The sequence below is a fragment of the Agelaius tricolor genome, unplaced genomic scaffold (genome assembly GCF_023055355.1).
Source record: "Agelaius tricolor isolate 1412-34295 unplaced genomic scaffold, bAgeTri1.0.p SCAF_43, whole genome shotgun sequence".
NCBI lineage: Eukaryota > Metazoa > Chordata > Aves > Passeriformes > Icteridae > Agelaius > Agelaius tricolor.
The window spans coordinates 276,484-290,046 of NW_027269303.1; the positions used below are offsets into that span (position 1 = coordinate 276,484).

General features: G+C 46.8%; 1 protein-coding gene across 1 annotated transcript in view; it reads left to right on the forward strand.

The window, feature by feature from the left end:
• LOC139604018 (TOG array regulator of axonemal microtubules protein 2-like) overlaps positions 1 to 11,773 on the forward strand; it is a 32,300-nt gene extending 20,527 nt beyond the window's left edge. Inside the window, exons 10-17 of the mRNA XM_071455008.1 lie at positions 536 to 771; positions 2,283 to 2,435; positions 3,628 to 3,745; positions 4,718 to 4,821; positions 6,594 to 6,798; positions 7,975 to 8,191; positions 9,274 to 9,360; positions 11,538 to 11,773. Coding sequence (XP_071311109.1) covers positions 536 to 771; positions 2,283 to 2,435; positions 3,628 to 3,745; positions 4,718 to 4,821; positions 6,594 to 6,798; positions 7,975 to 8,191; positions 9,274 to 9,360; positions 11,538 to 11,773 — 1,356 coding nt within the window. The remainder of the gene's footprint in view (positions 1 to 535; positions 772 to 2,282; positions 2,436 to 3,627; positions 3,746 to 4,717; positions 4,822 to 6,593; positions 6,799 to 7,974; positions 8,192 to 9,273; positions 9,361 to 11,537) is intronic.
• Positions 11,774 to 13,563: the final 1,790 nt, after the last annotated feature.

A 13,563-nucleotide genomic window follows, 5' to 3' on the forward strand; every position in this document is an offset into this window, starting at 1 on the left:
TCTTTGATTGTGGTGCCTTTATAATGCAATGTGCAAAGGCAGAAACTGAGACACTAATAACATTATTTTCCAGAGTCCCAATCTCTGCCCAAACTGTAATTCAACACTGCAAATTATTCTGTAGACCAGAGCCTGTGTTTTCTGTTTCCTATCTGAGTGCTTCAGCTGCTGGTGTTGCTTTTTTGAACAGGAGCACCTGACTCTTTAATCTTTATGACTTGTGCCTTTATGATCTGAAAGCAGCTCTTGCTTTAATTTTCTAGTAAAAGGGCCTAAAATCAAAGCTGTGGACATTTTAGAAGGGTTAAGTAGAACACTTTGGTCAAATTTTTTTTAGGCCTGCAGTTAGCAGGTCTGAGGCCAGAAATTGGTGCCCGAGTAAGTGCCTTTCTGTGCTTGTGCTCTCCTGCTCTTCTTGTACTTGTATGTTCCTCTGGACACAGTGGGATGTGTTGTCATTTCCTGGGACTTCTGTTGAAGGCAACTGGTTTTCTTTTCAAGGTGATTCTTATACTTCCCCTCATGACTTCCCCAGGTGACCAACCTCCGTTCCAAGGTGTCCTACTCTGCCATTGTCACTCTGGGAGAGCTCTTTGTGACCTTGAAGAAGGACATGGACTCTGAGGTGGATGAGGTTGCTCGGGTCCTTCTCCAGATGGTGTCCAACTCGCCAGAATTTGTTCAGAAAGCAGCCAGTCAGACCCTGGGGATCATGGTGGAGAATGTGACTCCTGCACGAGCAATGGCTGCTCTCATGGACATGGGAGTCAAGTAGGTTCTTCTTCTTTTAGTGATGTTCTTCACCTTTGTGTGTGTGGGAGGGAGAAGGGATGAGACAGAGAATGGGAATGGTGGGAGGGAAGGGTCCTGTATCCTGCATCTTCTGTGGACTCAGTGACTTGATTCTCCGACCACCCTCACTTCTTTCCTCTTGTCACCTATTTCTGCCCTCCTGCAGCCTATTATTAGTTCTCAGAATCACAGAACTGTAGAATATGGGGAGTCGGAAGGGGCCCATCAGGACCATCAAGTCCAGCTCCTGGCCTTGCACAGAACAGCCCAAGGGTCACACCAAGTGCCTGAGATTGTTGTCCAAATGCTTCTTCAACCCTGTCACCACTGTGACCACTGCCCTGGGGAGCCTGTTCCAGTGCCCAGCCACCCTCTGGGTGAAAAACCCTTTTTCCTGATATCCAAACTAAAGCTCCTCTGACTCAGCTTCCTGCTGCTTCCTGGAGTTCTCCCAGTCTGTCAGATTTTCCTAGATATGGTGACTGGTGGGGAAGGGAAAGTGCCTGCAAGGGCCAAGGATAGAGCCTTGTGCTTTTGTGGGAAGAGGGACAATTGCAATTGCAGCTGTGGGCAGTGTTTGGTATTTCACAGCACTAACCACAGAGGCCCTGGGGAAAACCACCTATCCTCATGATGCCATTAACTTGAGAAATGAGGAGGGTCCTTGCTGGGGCATGGAGCACATGGGGGACAATCTGCTGGGTGTGGCACAGCCTGCACAGCAGGGGCAGCTCCTGCCAAAGGAGTCTTGTATGACTGTCCTGGCCTTAGAGCTCTACTTTCCATTCAAACTGATGTTTCGTGTTAGCCTTGAGATGATGAATCACTCTAAAGGCACCTTCACAGGCCGAGTGCCATGGGACAGTTGAAGCAAATGCTGCCTTAAATGTTGGTGATAGTTCCCAAGAGACACTCTCTAGAACAGGACAACCTGGCTAAACTGCCTGCCACCCTTTCCCCAGCTTTGGAATAGGGAAAAACATTCAGATGGATCCATTGCCAAGCCTCACAGAAGAAACAGGCTGCATTGCTGGATATTCTGCAACTTCATGGCCCACAATGTGTTTTCCCTGCATTTGTTATTTTCCAAAGTTCTGCAGATTTGGGGATAAATGGGTGGAAAGAGCCTCAATCCTGCTGCAGCTCTGTGTACTGGGTGCCCTCTGATGGGTCAGCATCAATTGTCCTTAATTTCTAAATTATTCATATGTCACCTATTTCTTTAATCTTTCTCAGAATAAATACTGAGAAAGAAATTGAGTATCAGACCGTGCAGGGAGGCTGAATTCCTCCCTCTTCCGTGCAGGCAGGCCTTGTGTACCATGCTAACTTTGTGTTTACCTGAGGACAGAACCTTCTGCAGGTGTCTGAAGGTGCAGGGAGAGCCCAGGCTCCTTCCCCCAGCACGGGCAGGGAGCAGGCTCTGGCCAAGGCCTGTGCTGCTGCTGCTCCTGGTCCCTGTGGCCCAGGGTTTGCTCTCTCCTCCCCAGCAGCCGCCCCGCCCCGGTGCGGAAGCGTGCGGCCCAACTCCTCCTGTCCCTGATGCAGAGAATTGGAGCCACCAAGCTCGCAGGCACAGCCAGGGCTGAGAGGCTGGCACACGTGGCAGGGAAGCTTGCTCAGGACTGTCACAAGGACACAAGGTAATGATCTTCATTTCACCTCCTAAAACAGCAAAACCGTTTTGTGTCTGGCTATAAAGGTGAAACCACACAAGAGTGGAAACTAAAGGGAATATGAAGTTACCTCATGGTGTGAATAATGGAATATGCTGAGTTGGAAGGGACCCTGATGGGGTCAAGTCCAGCTCCTGGCCATGTGCAATGACCCCAAGAGTCACTCCATGTGCTTGAGAGCATTGTCCAAACACTTCTTGAGCTCTGTTAGCCTTGGCACTGTGACCACTGCTCTGGGTTGCCTGGGCAAATGGCTGTACTGGGAAACCTGAGGTTGGCCAGCAAAAAGGAGCATTGCCAACTTTTTCCTGTGGCTTGAAGGATTCTTTACTGAGATCAAAAGAGCTCAGATCAGCCAGTCCAACAGTTTTGTTTGGCCTTAGGTGCACAACACAAAGCCAAAGTGTTGGCTAATGTTCATCACTGAAGGATCCCAAACATCCATTTCTCATTAACTTCAGACTTTCCTAGAAATATTTCAGAGGTCTTCAGCCAACATATTCAGTCTTTCTAAACCTGTTCTGCAGATTTCTAGAATGCTGTTATCTGTGGCTCAGTGAACTCCACATTTCTTCTTGAAGAAAACTGTGGCAAAATCAACCCAAACCACCAAAATCCCCTTCCTTTGATGATGAAATTCCCATGAATAGCTGCCAAGAACACCAGAGCAACTAGCTGCCCCTGTGCAAACACATAGTATAGAATAATCAATAGGATGCATGAGGTGTTTTGTTCTGGCTTCCCTGCCAGTTAAAGAAAGGCAAATTATTGTGCAATGGCAGCAAGACACTGCTAATAGGCTCTGACAACAAAGCAGATGTGTTTTGCTTGTTCCCTGAGATCCTTTGATGCCACAGAAGCACACCCACAGTTTCAGAGTGAAATGGTATTTTTCTGTTGCCCCACATTCTCCTCTTGCCTCTTGTGTTCAGCTGACACCACTGTGCAGTGTCAAGTGAGGTAAATCTCCCTCTTTGCTGAGCAGGAAATGCCTTCTTGTGCAAGGATTGCACCTGATGAGTTTAAGGTATCAGCCTTTTCTGTTAACACTCTTCCTGTGTTTGTTCACTTTTCTTTTGTTTCCTTTCTTCCTTCATGCCTTTCTGCCTTCCTTTTTGCCTCCTTCCTTCCTTTCTTCTGTCCTTCCTTCCTTCCTTAGGCATTATGGACAGGAGATGGTGAAGATGTTGCTCAATCATCAACAATTTAAAAAGCTTTTGGAACAATCTCTTTCCACCCGTGACCTGGAAGATATTCTGACAAGAATCAAGAAGGAAGTAAGTGCTTGGCAGGAGAAATGTCTCCTTTGTGCAAGTATTGCCACTGCTAATATGAGATCAAACATACCCAATCTGTCTTTAGCTCATTCCTCTTCTGCTGAATCATTTTGCTGCTGGGAATGAGCTGTTAATCCTCAGCCTGTTCATCTGCAGATGACAAAGGAATTGATATTATTAGGGAAAAAGTGGGGTTTTGAATATTTTCAATATCAGTCACAAAGAGGAAAGGGGAAGAGGAGAAAATGGGTTTACATTTAAGCGTAAGCCTCCACCATGCTCTCCCTACTCTGCCCCTGTAAATGAATTAAGTGAGAATTGTGCTTCTGAACATAACAGAGTCTTTGCAAAGGACACTGGAAATAGTAGTACGAAGAAAATTTGCAAATACACAAAAGATGTCCAAGTCAATCCTAGTTACTTCAATTACTGTCTGTCTTTTGGGAATGCTGCCCTGCTGTCAAGCCCTGTGGAGCTGGAAGAAGCTTGGTGAATTCAGCAGCATCCAGTGGAAAATCTTTTGTTTGCTTGGGGGGGGGGGGGGGGGGGGGATTTTATTTTTCTATCGACATTATAGAAGGGAGCCTGCCTTTGTGCAGGCACAGGGAGAGTGACTGTTGAACCAAATCGACTTCCAACACAATGGGCCAACCCCCAAAGAGTCCAGTTTGTTCTGCTGCTTCCTTCACCAACACTCATTGCCTGCCAGTTTGCATTATTCCCATTTATGCTCAAGACTAAGGAATTTGGGATTTTATATTGCTGCTCAGTCTGGTAGCACCCATAACCTGCCTTGGGCTACTGAAAACAAAGAGTTGGCATCACTGAATCTCTGGTCTGTTTCCATCTGTAAGTTAGGAAATGTTTCCCTAAGCCTTGGTAGCAGTGATCCTGGTTCTAACTTGTGTTTTCAACAGGGAATTTCCAATTTTATACTCCAAAGACTGATGGGGTTTCTCTATGTCTTTGTAGGGGATGGCAAACCAGAAGGCTGAAGGCCCATCTGTCAAGGAGCCGGTGAAGGAGAGGAACGGTGGCTCAAAGAAGCCCCAGGCCACGTTGTCTTCTAGCAAACGGTACTGAGCACTTTTGTTAGATGAGACAAAGCACATGACAAGCTTTACATGTCTCTTCCTCAGGAAAAACTTTCTGGCAGAGATGACCAGTGCCACAGATTGTTTCCTTTCCCTACAAATGCTCTAGGATAAAAAATATCTACTTCTGCATTGTGCTGAACACAACTTCTCTGGAGGGGTTTCCACAAAAATGGAGAGACAAAAAGACACCCATTGGTTGCAGCTCAGACAATGCAGTGCAGTGGCAAGGGCAGTGTTGTGGAGGCTGGGAGAGGGCCAAGTTTCTGCTGCCTGACTTGGGACAAGTAAATTCAAACAGGGCTTTGTTTTCATCTGAGTGGAGTCTTTCAAATGGGTGTTTTGATGAGAAATCTCAGTCTGGAAGCAAGATGCCATTCCACAAAGATGCAGTTCTCATCCATGTGGTTTGGCCTGGCTGAATCATGGTTTTCTTACACTCAAACAGTATCAAGTTTGAGTAGTAAGGAGCAAGGCAATTCCTGAACAACTTCAGTCAACAGGTGTCTCAATGTGGACTTTTTGTCTTGATATTCCTGTCCTTCATGTAATTTGCTTGATGGACAGCATGTTTGGTTTATTTCCCCCTGTGCTGCAATCAGCATTTAAGACAGGAATTGCTCCTTGCTGTCTCTTCATGGCAGTTGCAGAGCTGCTTGTACCTCTTCTCCTCTGATAACAGAATTTAGCTCTGTCCTGCTCAGCAGTGGCAGGAAAGTGACCACATGCCTCAGTAGCACAGCTAGCATCTTCCCGTGCTCATGGAAGAGACAGGTTGATCCAGGAGAATTGTTCCCAGTGGGTTTGTTAACCTGTGCATCTAGGCTCTAGGGAAGCAAATGAAATGTGAGTGGAGTGTAGTTCTGGGATGTCTGGCTTCCGTTTTTATCTCTCTTACTGATTTTCTGAATCCTTCAAATATAGCCCTGTTTATCTGTTCAGATGCATCTGAGCTACTTTTCCAGATTGTCATGCCTGGTGTAGAGACACTTCTCCAGAGTGATGAGTTTCCTTATTCTAAGACACACATGTCCCTTATGAGGAAGCATTTAGACTTGGAAGCAGTGTCTCTCTTTCTCCACAAAGCAATGTGACCTGTGTGCCCTGGCAGCCATCTGAAGATAGATCAGATGCATCTCATCCTTGGTTTTCCTCAGTGAGCTCCAGCAAGAATGTTACTTGCAGATTGTCTCCGGTAATCATTGTCATGAGGTCCACATTGTTCTTCAGACCCTCATGACTTTCCAGCTTGAAATCACATAATAGGAAAGCTGCTCAAGATGTTTTGCTCACAATTAACTGAAGGTATTGTCTGTGGCTGCAGCTCTCTCCATAGAGAGCAGCAGGCACAACTTTCCCAGGCATTGTTCTGGGGAAGGCTGTGAGAAGATCAGAGAAAAGAATCAGAAACAATTCTTATCTGCCCTTGCTGCGCCTGTTGTTGTGAACATGTGGAATGTGTTATAGAGATTTGTTTACTAAAGGGTAATTTCTTAATTGGCTACTGGTGATGGTGTTTTGGATTCAATTGACCAATCTGGTCTGTCTGTATCAGACTGTCTGTAAGAGCGATGAGTTTCAGTATAGTATAGTATAGTATAGTATAGTATAGTATAGTATAGTATAGTGTAATAAAGTGATTGATCAGCCTCAGCTTTCTGGAATCATGGAGTCAATGCTAATTATTTCCTTGACAGGGATGCCATGCTATGATAATTATCACCAACAGGTCCTCATTTGGTTTTATTTTCCAGGGTGAAATCTCCCTCTGATGGACACCTCCTACACTGTGCAAAAGCCCAGGTCACGTCACCTCCAGCTGTGGAAGAAACGGAGCTGCTGCAGAAGCTTTACCATCTCCTGGAAGCCAAGGGGTTTCAGACAAGGATGGAAGGAGTGGAACTCCTCCTAGACATGTGCAAAACCAGCCCCCAGCTCATCTCCACCAACATTGTCCAAGTACGTAGGGTATCTTCACTGCTCCTTTCCTTTAGCTCCTTTCCTAAGCCTGTAGCAGCAAAGTTAATTCAGTGTGTCTTGGCACTCCGTCCTGGCTGTTTGGGACATGCTGGTCCCTCTTACCCAGACAAATGTAATTCAGGTCCAGGCTTCAGGAAGTGTTATTTCAGTCCAGCTGTATTTGTCCGGCAGGTGCCTATTGATGCTGTTCATCAGATGATGGCAGAATTTTCTGCTGGTGTAACTGCTGCTGTCTCCTACTCCCAGTTGGGTTAAGTGAAGGAAATCCAGCCCCTGAAAGCATGGCAATTGTTCTCTAGACCAAAAATGGGTTTGCATAGGGAAGAGAAGTATCAGGCTGAGTTGGTTTAAACCCAGTTGGTTTTTCAAAAACAACACTTCTATATACTCCATCTTGTCTTGCACAGGCACAACTCTGGCTACTCATTTCCATCCTTGTTCCTATTCCTCTTGGTAAAGACAGTGCTCACCCTTCTTGGGGGGCTCTTTTTTTCTCTTTGGAAAAGGATGGAAACAGCTAAGGACTCATCTCTGCCTTCTCCTCCCAGTAGCTGCTTTTTCCCTTTTTCCAGGAAAAGGTGCCTGATAATGTGGCTGTCAAGGGACTGAACCTGCTCTAATGAGAGCTGTACAGCACATTCCATTTCAGAAGTCCACCTGTTACTTAGAGAAATGGTCTGGATCCTGGAAGAGTTGATCAGAGCCCTGCACTTCTCCAGACACTGGCTCTGAGACAAACAAAATAAAACTTAGATCTTCTCCAGCCATAGTTTTGGCAAAATCATAACTGCCCTCAGTACTTGAGGCAACTGTGTAGAAAACCAGGCATTGTAAACATCTGCTTCCATTCAAAGCAAAGGTACTCTTTAGCATTAATAAATGGAATTGATTTAATGATTTAGAGATGGAGAGAAATACCATAGGGGCTACTCTGTCCCCAGCCCAATCTCTTAAAAACAGAAGAAAATCTTTCAACCAGCATGAGGTTGTGCCACCATTCCAGTGAGTGGCCCACAGGAAAACAGTGCAATTGTGCAAGCGAGTGCTGACCTGACAGAAAGGATCACTTTCATCTTTGACATTGCTGACTGCTACAGCCACTCTTCAAACAAGGACATTTGAATCCAGCTTTCACGTTGCTTGTTTTCTTCACAGATTTTTGATTATTTTGTCCTGAGGATATCTGACAGCCACAAGAAAGTGAAGCAGAGGGCGCTGGACGTGCTGGCTGAAATCACAGGAGTCCTGAAAGATGCCTTGAACCCAGTGATCATTGGTTTGGTGGAAGGAATAACAAAGAACCTGAACTCAAAGGATCCCAGGGTTCGTGGGGCAGCTGTGAAAGCACTGGAAGAATCCATTGCTCATTTGGGTAAGGCTGAGCCCTGGCAGGGACTCTCCTCAACTGCATCTCTGTCTCTCCTGCACAAGAGAGCGCTGAGTGCCTTGACAGCTGCTCTTGTCTGTGGAACACTCCAGCTGACACCCACCAGAAGCTGTGCAGCTGCAGTCCTTATGCACCATCCCCAACAGGCTGGAGTGTGCAGCAGCATTTCCCAACAGTCCCAGGCTCCCTTGGCTCTGTGCCGCTTGTCTGAAGAGCAAGTCCTGGGCTACAGCTTTGCTACAGTTCAGAGGCAAAGGGGGTTTGGAGTGTGCTTGGGCCCTGTCTGACTTCCCAAATGAACAGCTTTGCTGTTGGCATGAAGGGACACTGGCCCATCAAAGCTTCTGCAGAGCAGCCACCTGGGAGGCTCTACATTAGAGGCATCAGCTGCCTATTTTCCACTTTTCTTCTTTGTCTTCCATGTTCAAAGGGGAACTTATGATTCACCAAGTTCATTTCATTAGAACAAACAGGTATAAACCCAGCTGTCAATGATGCCTTGTTCCACATGTTGTTTTGCATGGGGCAAGATGGCCACAGCAATTAACTACATAGGCAAGGGCTGCTCTAAATTCCTCTGCCACACAGATTTATGTCAGCTCTGAGAATGCTCACTGGGGAAATATGCCTGAAAAAAGGAGTGTTGAAGAGGCAGGTCTTCAAGAGGAGTTTCCACTGTCTCCTCCCCAGCTGCTCTGTAAACTCAGGAACTGCCTGACTCAGTGCCTTTCTGTGACCCAAGTATGGGCTTCTTCCTTTTTGCTCTGGGATGCAAAACCTTTTCACTGCTTCCATGTGACTGAACTCTTGAGGTCCCTGATGTGAAATGTTTTAACATAGCTCCTGCTACAGCAGACAAGTTTGGATTTACAAATGTGAAAGGAGAGCTTTTCTTTTGGAATTTTAAACCCTGCCAAGCAGGCTGGAAGGAAAGAAGAAAAGGATTCAAAAATCCACAGAAATGTACTTTATTTTATAAAATGGGGTTGGCCCTGCCCTTTCCCTCCTCACTGTCCTTTCTCCTATGACCTGAGAAAAGTGAGCAGAACCATGTGTTTGCCTTGTAGATCATGTGTCACTGCTGAAAGAGTTCAGCTACCAATGGAATCACCTGAGTGGCCAAGCTCTGCTGGATGTCACCGAGTGTATCACAGGTATGGCCTCCCCTTCTGAGCCAAGAGCTCTGCCCAGGGAGTATTGACAGGGAATGCCTGTGAACAGACAGCAGAGCAGCTCCTCCACATCAGGAGGTGCTGAGCTTGTCCCTGCTGCCCAATAGCCCAGGCAGGTGGATTTGGCAGGATTTCCCTGGCTGCTGCAGAGCTGGGCAGCATCTGAGATGGGGGCAGCGCTCAGCCTGGGGGCTGAGCTCTCACTGGGGCATCTCAGAACCACCTCCAGCAAAGGGAGGGGCTGAAAATACCCCAGCTGGCTCCTCTCTGGGAAGCTCAGGGACATTTGTGATCTTTGAGGGGAAATGGTGGCAAATGCTGTTTCAGGGCATCAGTTTGTTCTGTCCTCACAAAATTCTTGTTTTTCTGTTGGAAAGTTTTGAGGCTGAACCATGCAGAGCCTGGGGGTCACAGCTCAGGTCAAAACTCAACAGAGGCATCAGAGGCAGGGGTTTAGTGCAAGGCAGCCCCTGGGGCACAGGGACAGAAGCAGAGGGCTGAGGCTCCCTGCCTGTGCTGTCAAAGTGGCTTGGACTGAGCCTTTCAGGGTGTGCAAACAGTGTCTGCCTGTGCCAGCGCTGTCCAAAATGCTACAAATGCAGCTGATAATTGATTCCTCAGAGGAGCTTGCTATGTCAGCAAGAGCCAAGGAATGGAAAAAGGATAATCTCAATATATAGTAGAGAGGAGAATTGATCACCTTGCTTTACCTGGGGCTAAATCCACTGCTAATTATGCCAACATCATTGAATGCAAGGTTTAATACACTTTGTGTCTCCATTAGGAATCTCAAAAGGGCATGTTCAGTGACTGGGAATGTCAAAGGCCCTTTAAAGAGCATTTGAATAAAGTAGATCTCCAGCAATAGGGAATTTAGTTTAGCAGTTCTTTTGATCTCTTTTTCAAATAAAGGAATTAACCATAAATTAGGATTACTTTAGAAAGAGCAGATGTTGTCTCTGAGATTTAGTAGGAACAGACAGCTGTTCCTCACGTTCAGTAGTCACCGATGTCTTTAACTGCATTTAAACTCAAATTAATTCCCATTTTAAAATGGGTACCATAAAGGGTACCATAAACCTTTCCTGCTTAGCAAAATTGGTTTTGGGTACTTGCAGGAACTCTTTCAATGTTGATGACTGGTGGTGGATTAACAGCATTGAGAAAATGAAGTCTCTTCCACCACAGAATATTAAATGGCTGCTAGATAACATTTTGTCTGATCAGAAAATAAGAATGGTCTCCAGAGCCATTCAGGTTTTGGTCTCTCAGCCAAATCTGCCATGCAAGAAGCCTGTTGGTAGTAAATTTTTGTCTGTGTTTGATATAGTTCAGTTCAAAAAATGGGCAGAGAGCACATTTCAGAGACAATATGAGAAAACATTCGTGTTCTGGTTGCATTTCAGTCCCCTGTGTAGCATTTTTCTTTCTCTATGCCCCTATTTCAGTGGACATTAAAAGAAAAAACGCCATTAACATTGGGAGGGGAAAGTGGCAATAAAATGTGGAGATACTCAAATGCCACAGCAATGGGATCTGGGTAATTCTCTAAGACACCCTGAGGTTTGAAACAGCTGTTTCTTGGAAGCCCCAAAAGCATTCTGCCAAAGACACCAGCTGGTCACTGATGTTTCCAATCCAGCGGTCAAGGAGCAGCCACCTCTGGTGGGCTGGAGTTTTGAGGTGTGTTCTAATCCTGCCCTTTGCTGTGTGCCACTGAGCACAGGGAAGAGCCAGATTAGACATTTGGAACTTGACATCAAAGTTACAAAAATGGAATCATCCCTTTATTAGAAATCTCTCCATTTCCTCTCTATGGTGCATTTCCAAATCTTCAGTGTGGGTTTAGACAAGTTCCTAATGGAAATAAAAGGCAGTTGGACGTTTCATTCATTGTTCATGCAGAAAGAGATTGTGAAATAATTTAATAAATGTGCAAAGTCTGCCACAGGGACAAGGCTCTGGTTGGAGCAATTAGTCCTGAGGGGTTGGTGGTTCTGTTCCCAGGATGATCAGCTGCTTTGCCCGTTTCTGGATCAAGGGGCTCTGTGTGCTGTTTTGCTGATCTTGGCCAGAGAGGCTTGCCAGAAGCAAAAGCAGAGGTAGATCCTTGTTTGCATTGAGGTTGTGGCTAAGGAGCTGTGTCTCTGTCCCGGCAGTGCTTGTGCAGTGGGTCCATGCCCGGAGCCCTGCAGTCGTCCAGCGCGACGCCCTGCCCGTGCTCTGGTCCTTCCTGGAGAACAAGGCGCTGCCCGTGCGGAGCGCCAGTGTCCGCACCGTGGCCACCAAGCTCGCCTCTGCCCTCTACAAGGTGATGGGCACCCAGCTGAAGAAATGTGCTGCCAGCAAGCCTGCACACGTGCGGGAAAACCTCTCCAAAATGCTGGGCTGGTGAGGGTGAGATGTTCTCCAGAAGGCTGAGGAAGCGCTGAGTTGGACACCCTGGATTTGCCTTTTTAGCTGTGCCAAAAAAGATGAAATCCAAAGGAAGGGTTTGCATCTGCCCCCGCTCTCTCCATTGCCCTTCCTGGTCATGGCATGGGGGGCCTGAAGCAGCTCCAGGTGGAGGACAAGGTGAAGGGAATCATGGCTCAGCCTCACACAGAGGTGAGGGGGGAGCTGGGCCACTCTCTGTTGGGAGGAAGGGTCTTGTGGCAGCACAGAGAGGCTGTGCACATTGCCAGGGAACAGCTGTGCCCTGCATGGGCCCCTGCAAGGAGCTGTGCTGCTGCCAGTGCCCCTGGAGCTGCAGGGCTGCTGAGCTGTGGGGCAGGCAGAGGAGCAGGAGGGTGCAGGTGCAGCTGAGCCATTCCTGGAGAGCACAGGGCTCTGGGCTCCCTGCTGTCCCAGGGCAGCCCAGAGGCCAGGCTGTGCCTGTGCTAGCTCTGGGCAAGTGGCTCAGGGTTTTGCCCTGGCCTGCCTCAAGTGTCTGCCAGCAGGAGCATGTTTCCCTGTGCAGCTGTTTAGAAGTTTGCAGGAAATGTGTCCCATGAAATATGGAGCTTCAGATGCTTTAGTTTTGCATGGTGGCCGCTGTTAAACTTTGTGTCTCCATTGCAGATCTGGCTGGTTACAGTCTTACCGAGAAGTTTTCTCCAGACACTTCCGATGTTCCCTCACCCACAAAGTCCTCGCCTCCCGTCCAGAAGAGCTCTCTTTCCTCCAAGCTCAGGAAGAAGCTGCTGCCTGCATGAAGAGTCTTTGAAGAATAGGATTGATGCCTTAGGCTTCATAGTTACAGCTGTACATATGTTCTGATCTTTAGATGTAGTTTTGAATTAATGTGTTTTGATTGTATCTTTAGAATTTTTGACGTATTTTAAACTATATATAGTTTTGATGATGATGTATTTTTAACTATATATATTTTTGATGATGAAAAAACAAATAAAACTTAAATAAACCAAGAGGAGAATGTGAGACCAGGACCTGCTAGCCTAGAGATTATGGGAGTGCAGCTCAATGTGCCAGTGTCTCACCACATCCTTTCCTCATTGGGCCTCTCCTCTTCCTCTTTGGCCATGTTTTCTTTGTGTCATTTGTGCTGCTCTTTGTTACTTGGCATTACAACGGGGCCACCATTGACCTGTTTGGGGGACAATGGATCCAAAAGATCCTGTCTAGTCAAAGGTTTTCTACCTAGGTGTGTTCTGTGCTCACCAAAGGCCTGAGCAAAGAAACAAAGAGAATGTGCCCAAATCCCAAAGCTTTGCTCCTTTGCAACCTCCCACAGATCTGGCTCACAGGGAAAAGTCACCTGTATGTATATTTACCTGGGACAGCAGTCCAGCTGTGTTGTTTGCACCTTGTTTGCAGAAGGATGAGTGCACTGGAAGGCCAATAACAAGTGACAAGGGTTCCTCCAATCTGTACTGCAGCCTGGGTGCCATTGAGCCCAGAGCTAGGGCATCATTTGTTCCCATGGACCAGTGCTTGCCAGTGTAATGAATTCCTGCACAGCTGGAAGAAGCAATTCTGGATTCAGCTCCAGCTCTTGGTGGACTGCATGATCATTGACAATGCTGCCCTTCCAGAGATTATTCTGCAGTTTCCTTTCATAATCATTTGAAGTATTAAATTTCACATTTCAATTTGCTTTGTCTTAGGGAAAAACACTTCTGGCCCCAGTGCAAACTGTACTCTTGGTTGCCAGCTTCTGATGTCACACAATGTCACCTGGCTGCA